This window comes from Cottoperca gobio, chromosome 4 (assembly GCF_900634415.1).
Source record: "Cottoperca gobio chromosome 4, fCotGob3.1, whole genome shotgun sequence".
NCBI lineage: Eukaryota > Metazoa > Chordata > Actinopteri > Perciformes > Bovichtidae > Cottoperca > Cottoperca gobio.
The window spans coordinates 19825258-19852680 of NC_041358.1; the positions used below are offsets into that span (position 1 = coordinate 19825258).

Consider the following 27423-nt stretch of genomic DNA (forward strand, 5'->3'; position numbering starts at 1 on the left):
TCGCTGTTGGTAGCTAGCTAGCTAACTACGTCTTCCTCGTCACAGAGTTTCCGGTTTTTGTTTAAAGGAGTGTCCGCCGCTGCTGCCTTCAGGGGATGTTCTTAAACTCAAAATATATAATTCCGACTGTTCCCCCCTAAAGTTATTTTAGATGGAAACTGCACCAAATGACATTACGTACATGTACATAAAATATTCCTCTTTTTAGTTGAAAATTAACTAAATTATTTAAGCTCTAAATTCCGAGCAATGAAAGGGAAAAAAGCAATATCTCGTTAAACTTAATAATTACGACGACTTCCAGTCTGCGCGAAAGCGGCATCAGATCAATAGAAAGTGCGACATCTGGTGGCGATAAAGCATTATCACACCCGGACACCAAAATACATGTAAATCTTCGGAAATCTCTACATAAAACCCTAAATGTTATCAATACATTGTAACTTTTATGAAATTATTTTATTTATTTATTTTTAATATAAAGTTATGTAATTAGTAATGAATCAATCAATATGAAAACAAAATATGACGTGTGAGTAATAAGAAAATTAATTAAATATCACGTCACGTTCCCTGTCAACATTCACTCTTTGAAATTAAATAACATTAAAAAATGCATGAAGAAGTGGGTACAAAAACGGACTATACCTGCATGACCGATGCAACTTGTGGATAGTGTCTGCTCTGTTGATCACAGATGGGATACGCTGCTTCTTTCTGCAGCAGTTGTCATCATCAGCACCAGAGCAACCAGCGCTGGCACTCTCATAAAAGAAACTTCACTTGTTCAATTGTTACTGAGCAGTCCACGCCTTCACAGCCCAGAAAAACAAGGCTTCCTGCGAATAGACCTAACGGGAATCTACCGTCTTTTGGAGAGTTTCTCTGCTTCTCCTTATGCTGAGCTGGACTGATAATGCAGCTGTCTTGTGAGTCAGTGAGATATCCTGAGGACAGAAGACCGGCCAGTTGCAAGGTACGGTGAGGGAATTAATGCATCATTGCAAAAAGTCTTTGTGTGCTAGAATTTGAAATTTTTAGAGTGAACTAAAATGGAGTTACTTATAAAAAAGCAAATATAGCAATGAACTGTCACTGTTTATTATGCCAAAATATGAACTCAAACGTGTTGTGTGTGTGTGCTTTTTATGTGTTTAGTTTGTGGAGCTCCATGTGCTGTATGTGCCAGATGACCAGTGGAATGTGAAGCTCAATAAAGTCCCAGCTGATGCTATAGAGAGCTTCATATCTGCAGGCTTCATCAGGTGAAACTGCTGGAATTGTTTAATTTGATTCAAGACACTAAACTCACAAGACATTATTTATTATTCATTTGTGTTAAATTGTAGTGATTCAGTGGTATACACGTGAAATATTCCAATTCCTCTCGCATACTGCATAACAACATGAAAAAAGAAATTAACTTTAGGGAAAGGAGTAATACAAATTTTTTTTGGGAGTGTTAAATTATTGTTGCAACATAGGGCAGTATAATGTTGTAGCTAAACAATATGGTGTACTGTTGGATTGTTACACCTATAGAAATGCATCATGTGAACTATGTCTATCTTTAACATGTACAGTAAAAAAAAGTAAAAAGTGCAATATGAACTCTTAAAATATCCAAAAACTCAGTATCTCAAAGTTTACAAAGTACTGTAGTAAATGCAGTTTGTTACTTTCCACCTACAGTATGTCATATGTGCTTTTAAAGCTTGATATCATAATGGTATTTTAACTGAAGCTCTTCAAAGTTGTTTTCTTTTTTTTATTCCAGAAAATTTAAAATGTTCTCCCCAGATTTGTATTCACAGCGTTTAGACTATAACAGGCCATTTTAATTCACTAAAACCACTGAAAATGACAAACTGTCTTATCTGGGTTTAGTGTAAAACATATGTTATGATCATATGTTTTCATACAAAAATCTCCGTTTCCTCCCCTGTGATGTCAGGGTTTATCCTGATACCACCCTGAAAACTCTGAGGAGCGAGCTGGGAACTTTTCTTGGCGCTGAGAGGAGCATCGACAAATTCTCCTTCCTGAAATGTGTGGGCCGCAGTTTGGCACTGGTGAGAGCAGCTGGCTGTTTACTGTCGTTTTTGACAAGTTTACTATTCAAGCTGCCGACACTAAAGGGTGTATAGCCTGTGTGTGTGTGTGTGTGTGTGTGTGTGTGTGTGTGTGTGTGTGTGTGTGTGTGTGTGTGTGTGTGTGTGTGTGTGTGTGTGTGTGTGTGTGTGTGTGTGAGCTCACAGTTCTTATTGTCATGCCTCTTATAACCAAATTCTTTGACATTGCAGGTCAAGAGCAAACAGGAGAGGGATCTTAAAGTGAAAACATTCGCTCCACCGTATGTATGTTGAATCCATGTTCCAAAGTTGCATTGAACAGTTTTTTCTTTGGATTTCACTGACAAAACACTGGTTGATATAAGTTGAAGAATAAGATGTAACATTTTCTTACATTCTTAGTGATTGTTGGTCTTTTCCGGTATTATAAAGCATAGTATTATGTGTTTAAAAAAAACGAAACTTCTGAAATCCCCACAACACTCTTGTGCTCCCAGTCAAAGCAGGTTGATTACAAATGTATGTTGTTGCCATGTTCATCCTTTAAAAAAAATGAGAAGTCATCTTTACGTAGCATTTGTATATCAATAACTTACTGTGTTACCTTGAATTCCTGCAGTTTTCCTCACATGCGCCCACGCTAAACAAAGAACCAAAAAACGTGGGACAACTTGATGAATTGATGTTAATGGGGGGGTGGTGTTTAAGAACCGCAAAACTATATCAAAACATCAGTTAACAAACTTGCACACAACTCGTGCAGTATAGCACAGTATAGGCAGTAGTGCTCCTGCCAAAGCGTGAGACTGTTCATGCGGAAGTGTTTGAAATTGTGTGTTTTGGAAGTCGTGACAATGCGACTGGATAAATGAGACTTATACTGCACAAATTGTTGTACAGTTTGTAAACGGATGTTTTGATATAGTTGTGCTGCTGTTCTAGCGGCCCCCATTTATTCATCAAGACTTTTGATGAATAAAACTTCAGTTTTTTGATTCCTCATTGACCGTGGTTTTCTTCAAGGTAACACAGGGTGAGTTATTGATATACAAATAGTTATGTTGTGGGAGAAGTATTCCTTTAAATGTTCTGGTATGCCATCTACACCGCTGTTTTTTCCCCTTATTTTTTGTTATGAACAGTGCTTTCCTGTATGTACTCGTGTAATTTGTGTGTTAGCCTTATAGCCCTGCGTTATCTGGTGATATTCAGGTGTCAAGAATACTTACTCTTGCTTTATTATATACCAATTAAGCTAATGTCTTGTCGTCACCTGTTGGCAGGCTCCACAGCCGGAGCTTTACCTGCTGCCCACTGTGGAGAACGACAGCAGTGTTTGCTCCCAGTCTCTCACCCCAGACACCAGCAGCAGCTCCCCAGACCAACAGACCTATTACCCCCCTCCCAAGACATGCAGCCTGCCAGCAGGAACAAAGGAGCCTGTTAAATTCCCCCTCATCCCCCAGTGTTCCCATCAGACACCTCCCACTCCCAGCCTGGAAGAGGAGGAGGAGGAGGAGGAAGATGAGGAGCAGAGCTATAGTTCTTCAGAGTCAGAGAGAGAAAATGAAGAGGAGGGTCTCTCTTCCAACAATGTAGAGTGGGCAGAGCAGCAATGTTGCACAAGGAAGCATCAGAATCAAAGAGCACCACAGCCTGATTCACAGAATAATGGTACAATTAAAGGTACAATATACTAATCTTTTCTCTGCGACAAAGAATGTATTATCAGCTCTAGTTGTACAAATATGGATAGGCTTTCTCCCTCAAAATTATTATCCCATGTGATGAAAGTGCAGGTTTCTGTAACTTAAAACTGCCGAAATGCACCATGTTTTAGAACAGATCTTGGGACTCAGATCATTGTGGTACAAGTGGAAAGAAAATGGCAATTCAAACGTGTATATCACGCTACAAAATATCCCCATCTTCACTGAAAAGGCAAACGGAAAAGAACACAATATCGATAATAGTTCTTTTTTTATTTGAATGTGAAAATGACATTGGCATTTTATAATATGGTTTACCAGACACTTTATGCATTGGTGGAAAACCTTTGTGCATTTGTCACCTGCTACATCTGCTACATCAGTACTCTTGATCTCACATTACTTTAATAAGCTTTTCCGTTTCTATACATCTACAGCTTTACAGCGATGTGAAGCAGATTCAGCTCAGGTGAAGGAGTCGCCAGAGATCGAAGAAACGAGCAGAAAGAAGAAACAGTACCACAGACAGAACAGAGCAGCCAGAGATTCGGGAGTCGCTCAGTCTCTGGAGGATAGAGATTCAGGCTTCTCCCTCACAGACGGGTACAGTGCAGCATTTCTTAACGCCAGACTTGTACTCTGCATTGAATACTAGGGCTGCTGCTGCTGCTGGTTGTTTCTAACAGTGTGTTTGTTTGCAGGCTCGGGAAATCAAAAGATGTACACGCACTGAAGTCCATCAGGAATAAACCAACAAATGGAGTAATGTATAGCATTACATATGTGACAGCATTTCTCTTTTGGAAACCTTTAAAACATGTCTCAGCATGTCTTCTTCAGTCTTGAGTATAAACCTATGAGAAAAGTTGCTCTTGAAGGATTTTTACAGGGTTTTTAAAACAAACAGGAAATGTCCAGTTTCTTGCATGTTCTTTGAAGTGAACAAAGAACAGGAATGCAGACTAGTCCATTAAAATCCATTCGGATGAAGACTCATGTCGTTGTATTTCTTGCTTGTTTTAAGGTGCCAGAGAGTCCAGCCGTGTTGTCTCGACCTGGGTTCACTTCTCCACCTTCAGGACTAGACTTGGACACCGTCTCTCAAAAAACGACTGGCCATCCTGTCTTTCAGACAAACAGTAAGCTGGCACTTTTGCCACATATCAAGGATTAATGATCATTCTTTCTTTTTCTTTCCCTAACCCAACTGACACGTGCGTTTCTGTTAGGAGAGGAACTGATTGAGGAAATCAAGTTGGTGAGGGAGGAGAGAAAGCAGCTGGAGTGGACAAGGCAAGAGTTGCTCAGAAAGGGGAAAGATTTATTGGCTCAAAACAGACACCGCAGGAACCAAGGTGGGCAACACAATACTTAACAAACCAACAAACCTGTCACATATAACTGTTAGAAATTAACTTCAATTTAAGGATAAATATTCTAGCAGAAAAGCTTTCCTTGATAGATCAAACCGAGTTGTAGAAGACCTAATCCCCGTGGTTTTTATTACAGTTTTCAATAAGTTAGACAAAAGTAAATATGTTTTTTCTATATAAATTTTTTTTTTTAATCGGTCAAATTTGTCAAAAGTAGCTCAATTCTGCTGCTGTTCTTTCTTCAACATAAAGCCCGTGACAGTTGGAAGAAGAAATATTTTGAAACTAAGAAGGCAACTGCACCATTAGAGGAAAATCTGAGAAATTTACGACAGGAGTTGGAGACATTTTACAACAAACTCTTGCACCAGCTCCAGGCCAGAGATAACCGAGGGAAGCCAAGACGACAGGGCAGATCTTCCATAAAGGTACAACTGAATTCATCTTGATTTTATGTACTGTTTTGACTAATATTAAAAAGACATGCAAAGTATGTATTTGGATGAATAATCTCTCAGAGAAAAGATTTCTTAACTTTTCTTTAGATTCTAAATATTGCATAGTTTCGAAATAAATTGGATACACTGAGGGATATTTTGAAGTGCCAATATAACTTTATTACAGCATACATTTCAACTTGTAGCACGGTGAAGAAAGGCATAGTAGCCAAGCCCTGTAAGTGGAACACTTGTGCTTTTCCAGCTATGACGTGTCAAAATGTCTGCTATAAAGAAAACACACATTTTAAAGCTCGACAGCATCTGCATCTTTTTAGTTATTAAAGTCATGTAAATGACTTCAGTATTCTGAATTTCAGAACGAGCTCATCATTCAGATCATGACGGAGAGCCATGAGATTGACAACCTTAAGAGAAAGGTAGAGGATGCCAAGATGAAGCTGATAACAGAGATAAAGGTAACTGCTTTTATATGTTTCTGTAACCCCTGATGAAAAGTAGCTCTTGCACAACAAAGAAATCTTAACTTGTTGCTAAAATAAAGCTCAGTTAGCTGTTAGCTCAGTTAGCTGTTAGCTCAGTTAGCTGTTAGCTCAGTTAGCTGTTAGCTCAGTTAGCCGTGCTGCCTGGACTTTGAGCTCGGAGCTACGGGGGTGTGTAGGAGTTTACATGAAAAAATATACTATGTATTGTTGCTTTAAGTACAGTACTTGAGTAATTAACTTAGTTACATTCCAACACTGCCCTGTAGCTGGTGTGCCATCTGGTGTATTATATTAACAAACCATGTTATTTTTTCATGAATGGCTGCATAGTTGAGGAAACAGGCTGCCACAGAGCTGAGGGCCCTGAAGGCTGAGCTGGCACAGAAGAAGAACCAGTCCTCTCATCCTGGTCCCACGTCTTCTCTGGGCTTTGGAAATACCACATGGGACAGACCGCAATTTCAAAGAACCTCCATCTAATTCAGTACATGCCAGGGTTTCTACAGCTTAAGGCAAGTTAGATTTAAGACTGTTTAGGACTTGTTTTAATGCCACTCAGAATGCTATTTAAGACCAATTTTACCTTATCCAAAATTGAAGACATTTCTGATTGATTTAAGACATTTTAATACCAATCAAAGCTTTATTTTAGAGAAATTAATTCAATGCCTATTAAGACTTTTTAAGGATCAACCCTGAAATGCAGAACTGTTGTCTGGCCTCAACTTTGCTGGAACAGCAGTTCATTTGTTTGATTTTATGCAGCTGTACTGTCTACATGTCCCACTATTTTATTTCTGAGTATTCTTGTGTTGTTGCTTTTTCGGCATTACTTCATGTGTGATGTGATCTGATTTGTTCACAATGTTGTTACTGTTTTCTGAATTTCTCAGGTGCTGTAAGCTAGTTAAGAAGAAAGCTCAAACTAACATGCTGGATGTATAGCTTCAGAAAATGTTTTATTTACAATAAGCATAAAATTGCAAATATCTTAGTAAGCGTAATATTGGTCTATGAAAAGTACCGTTTGTGTCACATTAAAAAGATTGGTTGTCTTTTTTTCCATGGATCAGTTATTTCAGTTTGCACAGAGGAATGTCTGAGACGTAACTACATTCAATGACAACAGCAATAAAAGCCACAATAAACTCTGAAGTGCAAGTATGCGTCCCTGAATAGAGGGAAGCCACACCCCATTACTGCTACAAAGGGACATATTGACTTAGCAACAAACAGGAGGGCTGATGTAAATTTCTGCAGCAGTGTCGAGTGTATCCCAGCTAGCATCCTAACAGTGCATTCCACATCATTGCGGTCTGCTGCTTGGCAACTGGTTCATCGCTGTAGTCCAAGATGTTGCCATTCCACATGCCAATGCCCCTCAAACCTTTAGATTTCACCGACTCTGCCTTGGGACAAATACTCTGTGGGTCATCGTACCAAACCTGATGAATCTGTCCTTTCTGGTCCTAGGGAAAACAAGGAGCCTGAAGTTAAATTAATACATTTTAAGACCCTTTCCATACATTTTAGGACCTCATCGCCACTTTGAGTTATAACCGGTTACATAAGCGACACACTTTAACTTACATTTACTATACATCTATATTAAGATAGCACGACTAAACAGTCTTAGTTTGGGATAACTTCCTGGACAACTGTAACAATGCAACATCATTTCAATAGATGGAGTGGGAACAAAGCACAAGGGAAGGAATTGAGTGACTAACCCAATGCAAGGTTTATTAAAATGAGTAATATTAATGCACGAGAGCTAGAAACACAATCTTGTTACCTCTAACACACACATAAAAAAAACTTTGTTAGGCTTCTCTATAGAGATACTTGCAGCGCAGTAATTTCACAACATGTACTTGTGTAACCAGTATTTGACCAATACGCTTAACACGACCTTAAACAGTAATGACACAGGTCACAGCTCATAATAATGTCACAGTACAATATGCCATGTCGGAGTGGAAACGAGGCTCATAAAACATGAACAGGCCTACATGCGTCTTTATAAATCTGCACAAAAGAATGCATATGCAGTTTTGCAACTTTAGCACAAAACCTCTTTGGACAAATATACATATTAAAAACAAGCTATAAAAACAAAAATGCCGTTTTTAAGGGCCTTTATTGTTGCCAAGTTAATTGGTCAACTTTTAATACTCTTTAAGGCCGCACGGACACCCTGCTAAAAGTACAGAGGATAGACAATAAGATGAGAACTGATGATGGCACCATTTTATAATGGTTTGTTTAAAAGCCAACCAGAAGGCATTCAGCAGGAATGTTTTATGGCTGTGTCGAAGGGGTGTTTTGTTTGGGAAGTGACACTGTGGAAGCTCGGGAGGACGCCGGCCCTCTAGATAAACTTTGCTTAAAATGCCGGCCTGATTTGTTAAGCTGTAATTTATCAGGAATAGAAGAGGTGCAGTCAGTAGCGGTTTATTTGAAAGAAAATTAAAAGCAGAATTGAATTTTTAAATATATAATAAAGACGACGTACCTTGTAATTGAAGTAAGGAGCTTGCTGCTTGTCATCCCAGAGCCTGCCGGACATCGAGCTGTTGACCTGCTTCATGATCCACTTGTATGTTTTCTGTGTTCCAGCTGCATCACTGCAGGGGGCTCCACGGAAAGGAACTTCGATTACAAAACATACTCCCTCCTGGTATTGGAAAAGACATTAAGGGATGACTGTGTTTACATTTTAGACAGAACAATGAAATCACTAAATAAATGATTCAAAACTATTCAAAAACATTGTCCAGAATGGTAAAAAGAAATAACCTTAAGAAAGATCATGAATCACAGGGAAAACACTAAAAGAGTTTAATACTCAGCTATATATAGCTTTTATATATATCATACTGTATTTCATACACAAAGTCAATTGAAAGTGATTTACATAATTAACTTATCGTCAATAAATCCCATAAAAGTACCAACACAATGCCTTAGTCTGTCTCTCAATACTTTCTGACTTCCCTACCCTGTCTGTAGCGTTCAGCTATTTGTTACTACTGAAGGAATTAACTGGGCACTGTACATTACTTTAACAGTAGTAAATAGTGCATTTATTGGGGGCAATTTGGAGCCGCCGATTAATACACATTTAGGGATTCAGTGAGCAGTTACAGCAGCAGTATGGTGTATGTGGGATTGAGTCAAAATTAACTATTCATGATAATACAGGTACAGCTCAATAAATTAGAATATCGTGGAAAAGTTAGTTTATTTCACTAATTCAATTCAAAAAGTGAAACTCATATTATATGGATTCATTACACACAAAGTGAAATATTTAAAGCCTTTATTTGTTTTAATCTTGATGATTACGGCTTACGGCTAATGAATACCTAAAAATCAGTATCTCAGAAAATTAAGAATATTACATAAGACCAATAAAAAAAGGATTTTTAATACAGAAATGTCGGCCTTCTGAAAAGTATGTTCATGTGTCTGCACTCAGTGTTTGGTTAGGCCTCCTTTTGCATGAATTACTGCATTAACGCGGCGTGGCATGGAGGCGATCAGCCTGTGGCACTGCTGAGGTGTTATGGAAGCCCAGGATGCTTCGATAGCAGCCTTCAGCTCGTCTGCATCGTTGGGTCTCGTATTTCTCGTCTTCCTCTTGACATTACCCCAGAGATTCTCTATAGGGTTCAGGTCAGGCGAGTTTGCAGGCCAATCAAGCAAATTGATTCCATGGTCATTAAACCAGGCATTGGCAGTGGGCAGGTGCCAAGTCCCGCTGGAAAATGAAATCAGGATCTCCATAAAGCTTCTCAGAAGAAGGAAGCATGACGTTCTCTAAAGCTTCCTGGTAGACGGCTGCGTTGACTTTGGACTTGAGAAAACACAGTGGACCAACACCAGCCGATGACACGGCTCCCAAATGATTACTGACTGTGGAAACTTCACACTGGACTTCAAGCAACTTGGATTCTGTGCCTCTCCACTCTTCCTCCAGACTCTGGGACCTTGATTTCCAAATGAAATGCAAAATCTACTTTCATCTGAAAAGAGGACTTTAGACCACTGAGCAATAGACCGGTTCTTTTTCTCCTTAGCCCAGGTAAGACGTTTCTGACGTTGTCTCTGGTTCAGGAGTGGCTTTGACACGAGGAACGCGACAGTTGAAGACCATGTCCTGGATACGTCTGTGCGTGGTGGCTCTTGAATGGCCTCTTCTTGACGATCCTCTAAATGGTTTGTTGCGGTTATCCCTGTTGCTTGTGGACCTTTTCCGACCACACTTTTTCCTTCCATTCAACTTTCTATGGATATGTTTGGATACAGCACTCTGGGAACAGCCAGCTTCTTTAGCAATGTGCTTTTGAGGCTTCACCTCCTTGTGGAGAGTGTCAATGACTGTCTTCTGGACAACTGTCAAGTCAGCAGTCTTCCCCGTGATTGTGAAGCCTACTGAACCAGATTGAGACCATTTAACGGCTCAGGAAACCTTTGCAGGTGTTTTGAGTTCATTAGCTGATTAGAGTGAGACACCGTGAGTCAACAATATTTAACTTTTTCACAATATTCTAATTTTCTGAGATACTGATCTTTGGGTTTTCATTAGCTGTAAGCCGTAATCATCAAGATTAAAACAAATAAAGGCTTGAAATATTTCACTTTGTGTGTAATGAATCCATATACGAGTTTCACTTTTTGAATTGAATTAGTGAAGTAAACTAACTTTTCCACGATATTCTAATTTATTGAGATGTACCTGTATATATGTACCAAGTTTGGAGAAGCAGCCAGTACCGACTAGATAAGTACCTCATACAACCCCCTTCAAACAATCCAAAATATCCCTTTAATAGCTTTTGGACAACAATGAAGGTCAGTGAAACAGATAAAAATATATATATGGTTTTGGCTATGCAGGCAGTACTTGTTAGTAGAATCAATTCAGTATTAGTTTCAGTCTTTTTATGGGATTTGCTGACAATAACAACAAGATTAAGACTCTACAGTCATGCTAGGGGCACCGTGAAGCTGCACAGCCGTGCTTTGAGCTAAATGCTAACTTGCTAACGTGCTCACAATGACAATGATAAAATGACGCTGATGGGAATGTCATTAGCAGTATCGGACAAATTAACTTTTCGACCAGAAGATGGTGCCGTATGAAACGTTTAAGGATCACCATACGCAATACTTTTTCACTTAAAACCACAAATGTCAACCTCAAGTTGGCGGTGGAAGAAAGGTCAGATCGACACCAAAGTCAAGAGGATTTATCCACTCGACACCATTGATATCTGCACCATATTTCATGGCAATCAATCAAAAATGTGTCAAGACATTTCACTGAAATCCAAAAATGTCACCCTTATTCATCCTCTGCAGACCATGGCTAAAAAAAATATATAGATTACCACTTAGAACACAACCAACATTTTAACTGCATCTTTTAAATGAACATATCTTACCTGGGAAAAGTTGAGGCATGGGTAATCATAGCCGTACCATGGCACTCCCATCACTAGCTTCTTTGGATCAATCTTAAGACTCAAAAACTGGTCATAACCTTAAAAGAAAGACAAGAGGCTGGTGGTGATGAGTAATTCTGCATTGACAAGCAGAATGATTCTCATTCATTACTGAAACAACTGGACAACAAACCATTCAGTGTTTGAGAGAGTGGGGCGTTTGCCATTGCAATACAGTCCCCCATGATCTGGCTCTGTTCATCATAGGACATCACAAACAGTAGGTCGCAGGATTCAGCGATGGCAACGTAATCATAGCAGCGCTTGTCGATACATTTTGGTGACCAGGCAACATCAAATGAGACCTTGAGATCAGGATAAGATGAATATAACATTGAGACCATGCAGGTTTGGGAGGCCTTACACCACCTCATTCATTTATTTTCTTGCCTGGTTAATTCCTATTTAGGTTGATGGAGGGATTTGAGGCTTTCCAAGAATTCATTAGGAAAAAAGAAGAAGGCATAGAGGTAACAAAAACTATTGGAGAACCTTGTTTAGACATTGTGTTCACCTGGGAACCTGGGATCTCCCTATGGAAGGCCTCAGTGGTCTCTTTGACCAGGTCTGTCAACGCATGGTACTCCGGCGAGCCCTCGGTCACAGCCTGTTCGAGGTCGATGTTGATCCCGTCCATAAATTGACTCTTGGCCAAGTTAACCTTCTCTGTTATCCACTCCGTCCTGTTGTGTTCATCAACAATGTAGGCGAGGTGAACGTCACCTTTTCCCACCAACGAGGAAAGAGAGAGATGGACATAATTATGAGGACAATGGGTTGATTAACTGTTGACAGCAGGAGCAAGGAGTAGCGTCAAAATTGAAAATATGTCAGGAATTGATTAGAAAATGAAGCTCTCCATGCTAATAACATTCACTGGGTGGTTTTAACAAATCTCAATGAAAAGGATGTCCTATGAATATAACCGCAGTCTTTGCTGCACGTCATCCCTTTCCAGTCTATCTGTCCTATCTCTCTAATAAAGGCAAAAGGCCAAAAAAGTATCTCTGTAAACTCAACAGTCTCTGCAAATCATTTCATTCCATAGTGAAGAAAGTTATTCTACCTTTAAGTACAACCCGTGCTCCTTTGGAGTGGGCGTAACACACGAGTTCAGCATCATATTTTCCAAACGTTGCCACTGTCGTCACCATGCTCCAGTTGTAGGACTTCCATGCCTTTCCACCCACGTCGAACACAAACACCTGAAAACACAGAGACCACACCGTAAGGTTAACTGCTCATATCTATATACTCCATTAACATCCCACTAATGTTTTTCAACTATTTGTTGTATTCACTATTTAGTCAAATGTACTTAATTTTTCACAAACAAACAACACCACACATACTTGCTGAAAAGGGATTTAAAAGTGCCAGTAAGTCTTGAATGTGGCTGTTAATTAATTAATGTTATTAGTTACACCTGTGTTTGTCAAGTCAAATTATTTGACTTGACAAAGAAGGGTCTTTTAGTAGTATTTGTTAACTTTAGAATATTAAACATTAATAATTGTAACACAAAAAAAAAAGGTGTCTTTAAATATGCACTTTGACAACCAACATGAGTCACCTAACTAAAGTCCAAGAGGCCAAATTTGTAAAAAAAACAAACAAAAACAAACACAGACAGGGTACATAAAGAGGAACAGAAATCCTGATTTGAAACTTAGATAATACAGTTGAAAAGCTTAGCAAATATTGCTTATCACGATGCATTTATAACAGTGTACAGTGCCATCTCTTTTTCCGGTTAATTCCCTTGTTATTAAATGGGTATAGATGTTTAATCCTGTCAGTTTCTTACAGCAAACACTAGAATTAACGCTTAGATTTTTCAATTACTTTATGTATGTCTACTGTAGGCTGTGATACATTCAAAGTTCAACACCATGTCGTGTCAGTTTTGTGTTTTTAACACGCTGACGTTCACTACCTCAAAATCTCTCTCCTCGCGGATGTGTTGACAGAGGTCCGGTCTCTCACACGGACACACGGTAGCCCTACAGACTAGAATTATCGACGACAAAAACAGAACAAAGTAGGACATTTTCACAGTAAGAGGAAGTTTTAACTGAATGAGGTCGGACCGGACTAGTCAGGATCTGAACTGTAAACATTATCACGAGCCTAATAACTCCTGTACGGAAGCTGACATGGTACAAACGTCATCCCGTTAAGTACAATGCGAGGATGTCGGTTGGCCTAACCCAGGGGTCTGCAACCTGCGGCTCAGGAGCCACATGCGGCTTTAACACCTCTGTAGTGGCTCCCTGTAGCTTTCACAAAAACAAACATGGATATAAATATATATTTGTATGTAACCTTTGTTGCACAGTGGACAATCTTTCAAATGTGATATTGTGACACTGATATGAGGGGGGGGGGGGGGGGGGACATTTGTGAGGCTGCTATTGTTTAAAAGCCAAAGAAATGAACACCACCACCATGTGGATGAAAACACACTGAAACGGAAATCATTAAATACAAACTGTTTACTCTTCTTAAGATATTAGGCTGCAGCTATACGGTTTTTTTTGTTTCAAAGTGGGATATATATATATATTCTTTTCATTTCATTTTTATATTGTATTAATTTCAAAACCTATTTTATTTTATGTTTTTTCTCCATAAACATTATATTACATAATAAAATAAAACGGAATAAAATAAAGTGCAAGATAGATAGAACTGAAACAAGACAACAGAACTAGGCAAATAAAAATAGCAAAGAACATGTGTGTGGGGGTTGGTCCGGTGGGGTTGGCTGGCAGTCAAGACGCAAATGGTGCATTTCAAAGTAAAGCAAAATTAGAAAATTAATAAATGAATAAATAAAGAGAACAATGGCTAATAAGGATGATATAGATGTATGAGGTGTGTGGAATGTAAATGGAATGAATGGAACAAAGTTAAACGTAGATCAATTATTGTAATTTTGGTTGTGCAATAAAATGCATATTAAATTCAAACTATTTTTGTGGTGGAGTGTGGAAGATTAGACTATCACAGCCTGAAGAAAGAAGCTGCCCTGTACTCTGGTGGTACGACAGCAGATACTTCTGTATGTCTTGCCAGACGGCAGCAGGGTGAACGGGCTGTGGCTGGGGTGGATATTTTTCTTTAAAATCCTTTGGGCTCTTCACACACACCTTTTCTCCCCAATATCACTGATGTACAGCAGATTGGTAACAATGGGCAGTTTAAATTCTGCAGAGCCCTCCTGTCCTGGGCCGAGCACATCCCATGCCAGTTTGCAATGTTTTCAGTTGATTTCTATTGCTTCTCTGTTAATAGATTAAATAGGACATATGTGTTATGTATAAAGGCAAACTGTTAAGGCTTTGTTGCAGAGATGTAACAGATTTACAAAGCAGCAACAATCAGTGTCTCCATCTAACTGTTGCACAATGCCAGCAATTGCATGTAACTATTCCTTATTTTATCTTCTCATCCCAGTTTTACTCTTTTGCTTGACAGTTGGTAGTATCCTTTGAATATGTGCACTACATTCGTGATCCGTTTTTTAATTTTTTATTAATTTGTGGTGTCTTACTGGCAGGACATACATCTTTAAATGACAGTAATGAATGAGTCAACAGATCCAGGACTAAGCCAACAGGATTGTGATAAAATTGCAGGACACAATGACATTTTATAGAAAGATAGAAAGACTGGAACATTCACATTTATGAAAATTAACCATTCTATAAATAAAAATAGTTTAAGGATCATTTATGTGCGTCTAAGTTATTGGTTGCATCAAATATACTATAAACAATTTAATTGTTGCTATTTATTGAATAATAAAACATGTAAATAACGTGTTTAGATATTGCTGTGTAGTGAAATATTACTGTATTACTGTAAAACAGTATTACACATTTTAATACATTTAATACAATGGCATCACATTTCAGCTGTTTGAAATGGGTTTGGACATGAAGCAGTTTGTGTCAGGCAGTCCGGTCAAGACAACTTATGTGACATTTTTCATTTGTGTTTCACTCTGTTTGTCTGGTCAGGGCATTGTAACATCAATGAAAATGAAAGCTGATAATTAGTTAATGATACATTTTGATTGGCACACAGTCAGCAACACTGGTTTTAAAAGGAAAGCCTCTCAGTGCAGTAAATCACATTCACCAGCCATGAGGGTCCTTGTGCTTGCCTTGACTGTGGCCTTTGCGGGTAAGTAAATCTAAAACTAAAATAACTTAGATGTATCTTAAAGTTAAATTAAATTAAATTAAAATAAAGTTCTGAATATATTGCCTTTTGTTGGATTAAATAATAGCACTTTCATGTAGATGAGTACATGGTAGCAATTATCCACTAATATTGTGTTTTATTAGAACAAAAAATTAAATTAATAAAATGATTATTTTATATTATTATTATTATTATTATTATTATTATTATTATTATTATTATTATTATTATAAGAGAAATACTACTGCACTTGTTGACAGTGTAATGTTGTTGATATATAACCAATGCTAAAGCAAAAAAATAGACACTGAATTCTTCAGTTTTACTAACTGCCTTGTCTGTTAAATACAGTTAGAAAAAAAAAACATGGCATATAAAGAATTACATTTGCATTTTTTCCTTGTTTGTCCTTTATCAACACCAAAATAACATGTTTTCTCATTTTGTAGCGGGTTACCAGGCCAACTATAGTAAGTTGCCATTCTATTACATAAAACATTTAATTCTAGTGTATAATAATTAAAAAGTATCTGTCTCTCAGTTTTAAAATGTTATTGAAGTGTAAATGCTTTCACTAATTTGTTTTCTTGTCTGTCATTGCAGCTCCAGAGTTTTGCCTTGGAAAGAACTACGTCTTCAGATATGAAGCTTTGGTTATGGGTGGTCTACCTGAGAAGGGTCTCGCACGGGCCGGAGTGAAAGTCAAAAGCAAAGTTGTGATCAGAGCAGAGAGTGCTGACACCTTCACTTTGAAGGTAAAGACCATGACAATGTTTTCATACAATGAATTTATGATTAATAACAAGTGCACTAGAATAATGATTTTACATGTAGCTCATTCAAATTGTCTCTCTTCCTTGCAGCTTGTAGAACCTGAAATCTTCGAGTACAGCGGCATCTGGCCCACAGATCCTTTTGCCCCAGCTTCCAAGCTCACCTCAATCCTGATTGCTGAGCTCACTACAACCATCAAGTTTGAGTATGCCAACGGTGTTGTCGGCAAAGTGTTTTCACCGGAAAACCTCTCTGCAACTGTGCTGAATGTCCACAGAGGAATCCTCAACATCTTCCAGCTGAACATCAAAAAGACCAAGAATGTCTATGAGCTGCAAGAGGTAAGAAATAACTAATTTTCATCCTAAGTTCCACCCACAAAACACAACAATACTTAAACTGACAAACTGTGTTTGGATTTTTGTGAACTAGCTTGGCGCACAGGGTGTGTGCAAGACCCAGTACGTCATCAGCGAGGACACAAAGGATGAGCGCATCATGTTGACCAAGACTAAGGACCTGAACAATTGCCAGGAGAGAGTCATTAAGGACATCGGCTTGGCATACACAAAGAGAGCCTCTGAGTGTGAGGCTGTAAGTGAAATTTCCCTCTCGCTTCATACTGTCTAATACATTCCTGGGTGCTGCTTGTTTGATAGTATTGTGGGTCTTGTCAATACAGAGTGGAAAGAGCATAAAGGGAACCTCTGCTTTTAACTACGTCATGAAAAAAGAAGCCACAGGTGTTCTGATCTTGGAGGCAACTGTTACAGAGCTCATCCAGTTCTCACCTTTCAACATCTTGAATGGTGCTGCCCAGATGGAGTCTAAGTATGTGTTTGAATTAAAAAGAAGAGCGCAAAAACAGTGTTGTCAGCACTATTCTCAGCACAATGCGTCACAATGCAGATTGATGTAGTGCTTATATATATATATTCACAGGCAAAACCTGACCTTCCTGGAGATTACGAAGACCCCACTGGAGTCCAACAACGCTAAATATATTCACCGTGGATCCCTGCGGTACGAGTTTGGCAGCGAGCTTCTCCAGACACCCATCCAGCTTTTGAAGATCAGAAATGCTGAGGAACAGGTACTGTAGGAAATATTACATATTCTTTCTGATTTTTTTATTTATCATGGAGCAACAAATTTAAGATGTTAAAAAAGAGTTTTTTTTCTGACAGATTGTTGAGATTCTGAAGCACCTGGTGACTTTCAATGTAGACAGGGTCCACGAAGATGCCCCTCTGAAGTACATTGAGCTCATCCAGCTTCTGCGTATGATCAAATTAGACGAGATTGAGGCCCTCTGGAATAAACATAAAAATAATGTCCAATACAGGTAACTTTCATCCAGAGAAGAGGCATTAAAAAAACATGCCATGGATATTATGATAATATAACGTTTATTTTTCCCAGGCACTGGCTCCTGAATGCTATCCCTTCCATTGGTTCTAATGCTTCTGTGAGGTTCATCAAGAAGAAGTTAATGGCTGACGAGCTGAATAATATGGAAGCTGCTCAAACGCTGTTGATATCTATAAGCACGGTTACAGCAGACCTTGAGTCCATCAAACTTGTCGAGGCAAGCCAACCATAAAAGTTTTCTTGAATATTTTTAAGGATGTGAATATTTGGACGCAAAATTAGTTATTTATTTTCTCCACTCCTCAGGGTTTAATTGATAACGAGCAGGTTAAAAATGGATCAATTCTGCGTGAGATTGTCATGCTGGGCTACGGCACCCTGTTGTCTAAATACTGTTTAGAGAACCCAACCTGCCCAGCTGAGCTCATGAAGGTATGTATTGTTTTTGAATATATTTTAAATAGCTCAAATTCAGTTATAACATCAGTGACATGAATGTTTTTCTGTTCCTCCCAAAGTCCATGCATGAACGAGTTGTTGACGCTGCTGCCAAAGGTAATATCGAAGAGCTCATTATCTGTCTCAAAGTCATGGGTAATGCTGCACATCCTGCCAGTCTGAAGCCAATCATGAAGCTCCTGCCTAGCTTTGGCAGTGCTACTGCTGATCTGCCACTCAGAGTTTACATTGAAGCCGTTCTGGCCACGAGGAACATTGCTAAGAGGGAGCCCAAGATGGTGAGACTACATGTTCAGCTTCCTTCCATTACTAAGAAGGAATACAGTTAATACCTGTTTTATTCATACCATTCATCTTTGTCAATTAGATCCAGGAAATGGCTATTCAGCTGTTCATGGACAGGGATCTCCACGCAGAGCTCCGTATGGTTGCCGCTATCGTAATGTTTGAGACCAAGCTGCCCATGGGTCTGGTGACTACTCTTGCCGATGCCATGTTGAAAGAAAAAAATTTGCAGATCGGTAGCTTTGTCTACTCTTACATGAAGTCCATGACCAGGAGCACCGCTCCTGACTTTGCCTCTGTGTAAGAACTCAAATATGTATTTGTTCAGCATGTTTTGCTTTGTTAGCACCAATAATTAATGTTTTAATGTCCTTCTTTTAGTGCTGCTGCCTGCAGCGTTGCTTTGAAGATCCTCAGCCCCAAATACGAAAGATTGAGCTACCGTTACAGCAGAGCTCTCTATTTAGATGCATACCACAGTAAGGGCATAACAGGATAATAATTTGTCATTAGAGATTTCAGAATAAAACGTGGTTTGACAGTTCTCTTACTTTGCCCTGCAGACTCCTGGATGATGGGAGCTGCTGCCAGCGTCTTCTATGTTAACGATGCTGCAACTCTTCTCCCAAGAGCCATTGTGGCCAAAGCTCGTGCCTACCTGGCAGGAGCTTATGCTGATGTTCTTGAGGTATGGCAATCTTGTCTTACATAGCTAGTTAACACAACAAAAGGTTCTTATATATCTGGCATGTGCTTCCCATTCTTATAAACATTTGAACAATTCACTGTGTCAAATCATAACAGCAAAAAGAAGGAAATGTAGACATTAGATATAACTTAAAATACAACACCTTCAATTAATAATATACAGACAGTGTTATTTGTATGTCAATAGTCATAACCTTGTGTCTATATTTGGTTCAATTTTTTCTGTTTCCTGAACATTTAAAAAATGTGACATAGGCCATTAGTTTAAGAAGGTGACGACATTATATTTTAGTAATAATAATAAAAATACTTACTCATCAAATGTTGTTTTTCCTTTTTTCAGGTTGGAGTAAGAGCTGAGGGAGTGCAGGAGGCCCTTCTGAAAATCGGTAACGTCGCTGAAGATGATGACAGGATGACCAAGATGAAACGAGTTATGAAGGCTGTAAGTTTAAGAGATCACTCCAATTCTAAAAAAATTTAAATTATTAAGAATTATACAATCAAAGCACATTTTATCTATATCATTTTTTTCAGTGTTTCATTTACTTTTCTTCTTCTCCGCACAGCTGTCTGAATGGAGATCTCACCTTTCCAAACAGCCCCTGGGCTCTGTGTATGTGAAATTCTTCGGACAGGAAGTTGCATTTGCCAACATTGACAAAGCTATTTTTGATCAGGTTATTGAGGTACTGCATATTCTACTGTACAAGTGACTGCACAGTTTTACATGTATTATGAACTGAATATGTGATTTCTTACAAGCAATTTCCTTTACAGCTTGCCAGTGCAGCATCAATTCGTAATTACGGCAAGAAGGCTTTGAATGCTCTTCTGAAAGGTTTAAATAAGCATTTCGCTAAACCAATACTGGTTGCTGAGGTTCGTCGCATCTTTCCCACCGCCATTGGTCTGCCCATGGAGCTCAGTTTCTATACTGCTGCCGTGGCTACTGCATCTGTTGGCTGTAAGTTGCACTTGTGTAGCTCAACTGTTGCTGATTTGAGAAAATGATTTATACCGATACTGAAAATGTGTTGTTGTGGTGTTTCTTCACAGTCAATACCACTGTTACACCATCTCTGCCCTCGAACTTCCTTGCTTCCGACCTCCTGAAGCATAACATCACCATGCAGGCTGCCATTACTCCAAGGTAATCCAGGTGTAGCTTACTTGACAATTAATTAAGCTTCTACTCATTAGTTTAACTATCAAAAACAAATTTACTTTGGAAGATCACCCTTAAAATAGATTTTTTTTCTGTCCCTTGCAGTGTTTCCATCCATACCTACGCAGTTATGGGAGTGAATACTGCTTTTATCCAGGCTGCCCTGGTGTCAAGAGCTAGAATTCAGACAATTCTTCCTGCAAAGATTGAGGCAAGAATGGACATGATTGATGGCAACTTCAACCTTCAGCTCCTGCCCGTTAAGAACATCAATAAGATTGCTTCTGTAATGTAAGTACTTTTCCTTGTCACCAAGTAACTTGTATGACCCAGTTTTAAAATGTTCTTTTGCTCGAACTCTTTTTTCCTTTCCCCAACAGTGTTGACACTTATGCTGTTGCAAGAAACGTGGAAGACCTCGCAGCTGCCAAAATCACACAAATGATTCCATCTGAACTGATACCACAGAATTCAAAGAGTTCCATCTCTTCAAAGTTTTCAAAGATTACATCCTTTTGGGCTAGTAGTATGGTGAGGTTAATTCACTGACCACCTTTTCCAACACAAGTGTTTACCCTGTTCCAAATTAATGTGGTGCCCTCTCTTGTGGTTTTTCAGTCAGCATCATCTGAAATCATTTCCATCGACCTGACAAGGAAAATGTCCAGCAACCTGCAATTCAAATCCTTTGAGAGTAAAATGTGCACTGAATTCAGAACCTTTGGAATCAAGGCATGCACTGAGATTCAATCTCGCAATGCTCTCAACTTCAAAAGGTGCCTGCTCTACGCCCTGGTTGGAAACCATGGTTTCTTGGTTCATGTTAGCCCAGGTAAGAGATATAGACAACTTTAAGTAACTGATACAAGTCATTTTGTGAGAAGTTGCTATAAAAGTAACATATATATTAATGTATTTGTTTGCAGCTCCCGGACCAGTCATTGAGAAGATTGAAATTGATGTACAGGTTGGAAAAAGAGCTTTACAAAAGATCATCAAAGTGATTAACATGAGCGAGGAAGAGGAACTTGTCGAGGACAAGAACGTCCTGATGAAACTCAAGAAAATCCTGGTTCCTGGTCTGAAGAACAGGACATCAAGTTCATCCAGCTCCAGCAGCTCTTCTTCTGGTACCACTAGCTCCAGCAGCTCCCACTCAAGCTCCTCCTCCAATACATCATCCCAGTCCTCCTCCGAATCATCCAGCAGCAAGACGGTCAACGGCAGCAAGGCATCAAAGAGAGTGAGCAGCTCTTCCAGCAGTGCTTCAAGCAGCCATTCATCTCTCCGGTCTAGCAGCCGCTCTTCCAGCTCCAGCTCCAGCTCCTCCAGGTCCAGTGCATTGTTCAATGTAAGACAGCTTTACTTCGGAACATCAAAAATAGTAGAATCAAAAAAGGTATGTGCAGGAATTCATTTACAATTTTTTTCTATTGCAGCAACAACTGTATAAGATGAAGTTTATCAAGAACCACATCCACCAGGTAATTGTCAGATTGATGAGCCACATTGTGTACATCATGTTCGAGCAGGTTTAATGTATGGTTTCTTTGTTTGCAGCATGCCATCTCTGCAGCTCATACTGACAGCAAGAGCAGTGCCCACAGCTTCAAGGCCATCTACAAAAAGGTAAGTCATCAGACCAAGCTATTTACAGTCTCTTGTATTCATTGGGATGAATCTAAACTTTCAATAATATAAATCTCTTGTTTGCACTTTAAGGCAAAGTACCTCTCTAAGGAGGTCACTCCTGCTGTGACCATTCTCATCCGTGCTATGAGAGCCGACCACAAGGTTCAGGGATACCAGATTGCAGCTTACTATAACAACGATACCGCCAGACTACAGATAATTTTTGCCAACCTGACTGAGACTAACCACTGGAGAATCTGTGCTGATAGTGTGAAGCTGAGCGACCACAAGCGGATGGTAACAACTTTGATTTAGTGATTTGGCAACAATTGTGTTTCTTGTGTTTGAGATTTTAACTCTGATTTAAAAATGTCTCTTAGGTCAAGGTTTCCTGGGGCCTTAACTGCAACCAATACGATACTACGGTCACAGCTGAGACTGGTCGTGTTGGTGAAGATCCTGCAATCAGCCTAAAGTTGGTCTGGAACAGACTTCCAAAGGACATGAAATACTACGCAAAGAAGTAATGTCACAAACTAATGCAGATTTCAAACATTTTAATCTGTTTTATAAAAACCTGCAAAAAAGTAATGAATTCCTACATACACTGTAACAAATATATAACCTTAACCTTTATGCCTATAGGATCTCTGAGTACATGTGCCCCATCACTAAGAATTACGGATTAAGTCTGGCAAAGGCCAAAAATGTTCGCAAACAGATCAATCTTTCTGTGGCTGCTGCTTCTGAGACAACCCTGAATGTTATGCTGAAGACTCCTAAGGTGTGTGTATTTCCATTATTGACACACACAGCAAATGTCTGCATCATATTATGTAACCCAGTTTGTATTATACACTCTTCATAACATTTAGATTTTTTGATATTACAGATGACCATTTTCAAACTTGGTGTGACTCTCCCCGTTTCTCTGCCAATGAGAGAAACCGCTGTTGAGCTGGAACAATACCAGAACAAGTTGTCCGATAGGATCATCTACATGTTCAACAAGGCAGCCGCAGGTGAAAACATTTAACAGAACAGATTTTACTGGATAGTCAGGCTGATCAGTAAAACAAAACATGCTTTACCGATTATTCTTTTCTTCCCACACCAGCTGAGTGCGCCATGGTCAATGGCACAGTGACCACATTCAACAACATTAAATTAAACAGCAACAACATGCCCCACTCTTGCTACCATGTTTTGGCTCAGGATTGCACCAAAGAACTTAAATTCATTGTTCTGCTGAAGAAGGAACAAACACCGGAGGAGCACCAGATCAATGTGAAGATCTCAAACATGTAAGAACAACAAGTATTTATATCTAAATTGCAGGAATTGTACCCCAAAAAAAAGGACAAAATTAACTGTGATACATGTTTTTCAATTGTTTTGCAACAGTGATGTGGACATGCACCGGAAGAACAAAACTATCAAGCTGAAGGTTAACGGAGTAGAACTCTCCATGGGAAGCCTGCCATATAGCGATTCTAAAGGTTTTTAACTCTATTGATTCAAATGCAACTGTCACGCTAAAATTATTCAATTTGCTGAAAATGAAAAATCACATATTTATATATATTTGCATTCATTTTAGGCACAATTAAGATCTCACAGGAAGGTGAGGCCATCGTTCTCCGTGCTCCCTGCTATGGTCTCCAGGAGGTCTACTTTGCTGAGAATAAACTGACGGTGATATGAGAAATCTCACTACTATCTTTTAGGTTTAGATTTAATCCATTCTGGTAATGGAGCAAAGGCTGAACTGTTTGTTTTTTCCCAGGTTAAAATTGCAGACTGGATGAGAGGACAGACCTGTGGACTCTGTGGAAAGGCTGACGGCGAAGTCAGACAGGAGTACTCCACACCCAACCAACGCCTGACTAAGGACGCAGTCAGCTACGCTCATTCCTGGGTTATGGGTGCAAAGAGCTGCCGTGATGTCTCTGGTAATACTTACAATACCTGCTTCACCCTTCTCTTGGCTTATCGTAGAATTTAAGGATGTCTGTCTTGTTCCAAACGTAAAACTATTGTGCAGTCGACCTTCATGTCTGTCCTTGACTATGGAGATATTCAGTATTGTCATGCTACCCCATCAACACTTCGGCTGTTAAGCTGTTAAAGACTGCTGTAGGTCAACATATGTATATATACAGTGCTTACCTTTCTTTTTCACCCTGTTCCAGAGTGTTACGTCAAGCTTGAATCTGTGAAGCTGGAGAAACAGGTAAACATCCATGGCCAGGATTCCAAATGCTACTCTGTTGAGCCCGTGCTGCGCTGCCTGCCCGGCTGCATTCCAGTGAGGACCACCCCCGTCACTGTTGGATACCACTGCCTGCCTGTTGGTGAGTCTGCAAGAAAGAAACCAGCACAGCTGGTTCACTAAACTAAAGTATACTACATCGTTCTTGTTATATTATACAGCGCCTAACTTCTTTACACTCTCCATTTTGCAGATGCTAACCTGAACCGCTCTGTGGGTCTGAGCAGCATCTTTGAGAAGAGTATCGACCTGAGGGAAACCACAGATGCCCACCTTGCATGTCGCTGCACAGCTCAGTGCGCCTAATACCATTGCCTTTATTCATATTATATGTTCCTTTTATTTGTTGATGTTTCATACAAATACTTTCAATTACTTTGTTTGAACTAAATAAATTACTGAAGCATATGGTGTCTGAATTTCTTCACAAATGCAGCTGCTTAATATACATAAATTGAAAGATCATGTATACTAAAAGGTTGTTCATCCCTTATACGCATTACAACACATGTTAAAATTAAACAAAGATAAAATATATAAATAAGGAATATTTTAAACCAAAAGGCCACCCTCCCCTCAAAAATTAGAAAAAGAAAGCTCATCAATGCTTCTGGAATAAGATGAACAAACATTGGTACTTACAATCTAAAAGGTAAAGGTAAAAAGTCACAAAACACTAAACTGTGAAGTCATAAAGACGCAGTCTGAATGTGACTCCATAAGATTCTAAAAGTAAAACAAAAGGACTAAAGTCTTGATTCTCCAGAATCTGGTAATGCTACAGTAAATTATCACTCGATGTCTGAAACATCTAAACTCATCATCTCAGCTGAAATCAGAGATCTAAGATCTAAGAGGGGGGATCAGAAAACCAGTCAGTATCTGGTGTGACCAACATTTGCCTCACGCAGTGCAACACATCTCCTTCGCATAGAGTTGATCAGGTTGTTGATTGTGGCCTGTGGAATGTTGGTCCATTCCTCTTCAATGGCTGTGCGAAGTTGCTGGATATTGGCAGGAACTAGAACACGCGGTCGTATACGCCGATCCAGAGCATCCCAAACATGCTCAATGGGTGATATGTCCGATTAGTATGCAGGCCATGCAAGTACTGGGATGTTTTCAGCTTCCAGGAATTGTGTACAGATCCTTGCAACATGGGGCCGTGCATCATCATGCTGCAACATGAGGTGATGGTGGTGGATGAATGGCACAACAATGGGCCTCAGGATCTCGTCACGGTATCTCTGTGCATTCAAAATGGCATTAATAAAATGCACCTGTGTTCGTTGTCTATAACATATGCCTGCCCAAACCACAACCCCACCGTCACCATGGGCCACTCGATTCACAACGTTGACATCAGCAAACCGCTCACCCACATGACGCCATACACGCCGTCTGCCATCTGCCCTGTACAGTGAAAACCGGGATTCATCCGTGAAGAGAACACCTCTCCAACGTGACAGACGCCTTCGTAGGTGAGCATTTGCCCACTCAAGTTGGTTACGACTACGAACTGCAGTCAGGTCAAGGCCCCGGTGAGGACGACGAGCATGCAGATGATCTTCCCTGAGACGGTTTCTGACAGTTTGTGCAGAAATTCTTTGGTTATGCAAACCGATCGTTGCATCAGCTGTCCGGGTGGCTGGTCTCAGACGATCTTGCAGGTGAAGATGCCGGATGTGGAGGTCCTGGGCTGGTACGGTTACATGTGGTCTGCGGTTGTGAGGCCGGTTGGATGTACTGCCAAATTCTCAGAAACGCCTTTTGAAGACTGCTTATGGTAGAGAAATGAACATTGAATTCACGGGCAACAGCTCTGGTGAACATTCCTGCAGTCAGCATGCTAATTGCACGCTCCCTCAAAACTTATATGACATATGTGGTATGTCACAAGACATATGTGGTATTGTGCTGTGTGATAAAACTGCAATTTTTTTGAGTGGCCTTTTATTGTGAGCAGTCTAAAGCACACCTGTGCAATAATCATGCTGTCTAATCAGCATCTTGATATGCCACACCTGTGAGGTGGATAGATTATCTCGGCAAAGTGCTCACCAACACAGATTTAAACAAATTTGTGAACAATACTCGAGATAAATAGGCCTTTTATGTACATAGAAAAAGTCTTTCAGCTCATGAAAAATGGGAGCAAAAACAAAAGTGTTGCGTTTATATTTTTAGAGACAATTATAGGAAATGGTAGTGATAGTCAGACTGTTAGCTAAGTAGTAACAGCTACCCTCATGTCTGTACGTTACAGTTTTTTACAATTGCTAAGACACATTTCTTGAAACCATCACCCATTTTCTCAAAACATTAAACACAAAACACAAAACTCAAGCTACATTCACAAAACCACAGACTCTTCTGGCAAAAATTAAACAATGCTTTCAGATCATGCTCTTTTCCAGTCAAAATAGAACAACCTACAGAGACACTACATAAAAAAAATGTAAACACTGCATCCAGTGCATGTAGTTTGATTTAGTTTGATTGTAAATTAACACATTTTTGCAAAATTAAACAAAAGTACAATTATCCCAACTTATACAAATAACAAAGAAAACTTCATACGTAAATGAAAAGCACATTACAAAACCAATTGCAAAAAACGTCAACGTACGATTCAACAGCATCATGCCTTTGTGCTGGGTCCGGCCAGAGAACTTCATCTACTAGCACACGCAATGTTAGCAACGGAGGGGGGGGGGAATCCTCGGGCATGGCGGATCCAGGCTTCACAAGCATCCACGCCTATGTCACCACAGGCCAATGCCATTGCCTGTAGGAGGTTTACCCTGGTGTAGGAGTTTCGGTCACAGACCCTCCAGCGCCACGCAGAAAAAAACTCCTCTGTATGAGCTGTATGGTGGAAGGCAAACATTTATGAAGCGCTGGTTGTTGACCATTCACGTATACAGTGTTCAAC

At 39.5% G+C, this 27423-nt stretch overlaps 3 protein-coding genes across 4 annotated transcripts; 2 read left to right on the top strand and 1 right to left on the bottom strand.

Annotated features, from left to right (window-relative positions):
- The first annotated feature begins 63 nt into the window (after positions 1–63).
- Positions 64–6874, top strand: spata1 (spermatogenesis associated 1). Its single transcript, XM_029429533.1, has 12 exons — positions 64–976; positions 1159–1265; positions 1955–2072; positions 2304–2357; positions 3356–3758; positions 4219–4384; positions 4483–4543; positions 4806–4920; positions 5011–5136; positions 5407–5582; positions 5972–6070; positions 6428–6874. The coding sequence occupies exons 1-12, from the start codon at positions 917–919 to the stop codon at positions 6575–6577; spliced, it is 1635 nt and encodes a 544-aa protein (XP_029285393.1). The 5' UTR covers positions 64–916; the 3' UTR covers positions 6578–6874.
- Positions 6875–7037: 163 nt separating this feature from the next.
- On the bottom strand, positions 7038–13752 carry ctbs (chitobiase, di-N-acetyl-). 2 transcript variants are annotated; one of them, XM_029429535.1, is made up of 7 exons: positions 13544–13752; positions 12674–12812; positions 12122–12330; positions 11741–11912; positions 11548–11645; positions 8613–8774; positions 7038–7560 (listed from the first exon to the last, which is right to left on the bottom strand). In XM_029429535.1, exons 1-7 carry the CDS (start codon positions 13655–13657, stop codon positions 7378–7380), a joined length of 1077 nt encoding a protein of 358 aa, XP_029285395.1. In that variant the 5' UTR covers positions 13658–13752; the 3' UTR covers positions 7038–7377. The 2 variants fall into 2 exon arrangements, with proteins under 2 accessions (XP_029285395.1, XP_029285394.1); XM_029429534.1 differs by having other exon boundaries at positions 7038–7566.
- Positions 13753–15758: 2006 nt separating this feature from the next.
- Positions 15759–24804, top strand: LOC115007480 (vitellogenin-2-like). Its single transcript, XM_029430376.1, has 34 exons — positions 15759–15798; positions 16269–16289; positions 16423–16574; positions 16683–16934; positions 17026–17187; positions 17276–17424; positions 17536–17686; positions 17781–17938; positions 18016–18181; positions 18271–18396; positions 18483–18701; positions 18791–19008; positions 19090–19187; positions 19272–19396; positions 19760–19861; positions 19986–20105; positions 20197–20383; positions 20476–20569; positions 20690–20875; positions 20965–21115; positions 21203–21416; positions 21511–21935; positions 22024–22068; positions 22145–22213; positions 22307–22513; positions 22597–22739; positions 22862–23000; positions 23109–23238; positions 23334–23520; positions 23621–23715; positions 23817–23911; positions 24003–24168; positions 24409–24570; positions 24682–24804. The coding sequence occupies exons 1-34, from the start codon at positions 15759–15761 to the stop codon at positions 24792–24794; spliced, it is 5067 nt and encodes a 1688-aa protein (XP_029286236.1). The 3' UTR covers positions 24795–24804.
- The last annotated feature ends 2619 nt before the right edge of the window (positions 24805–27423 follow it).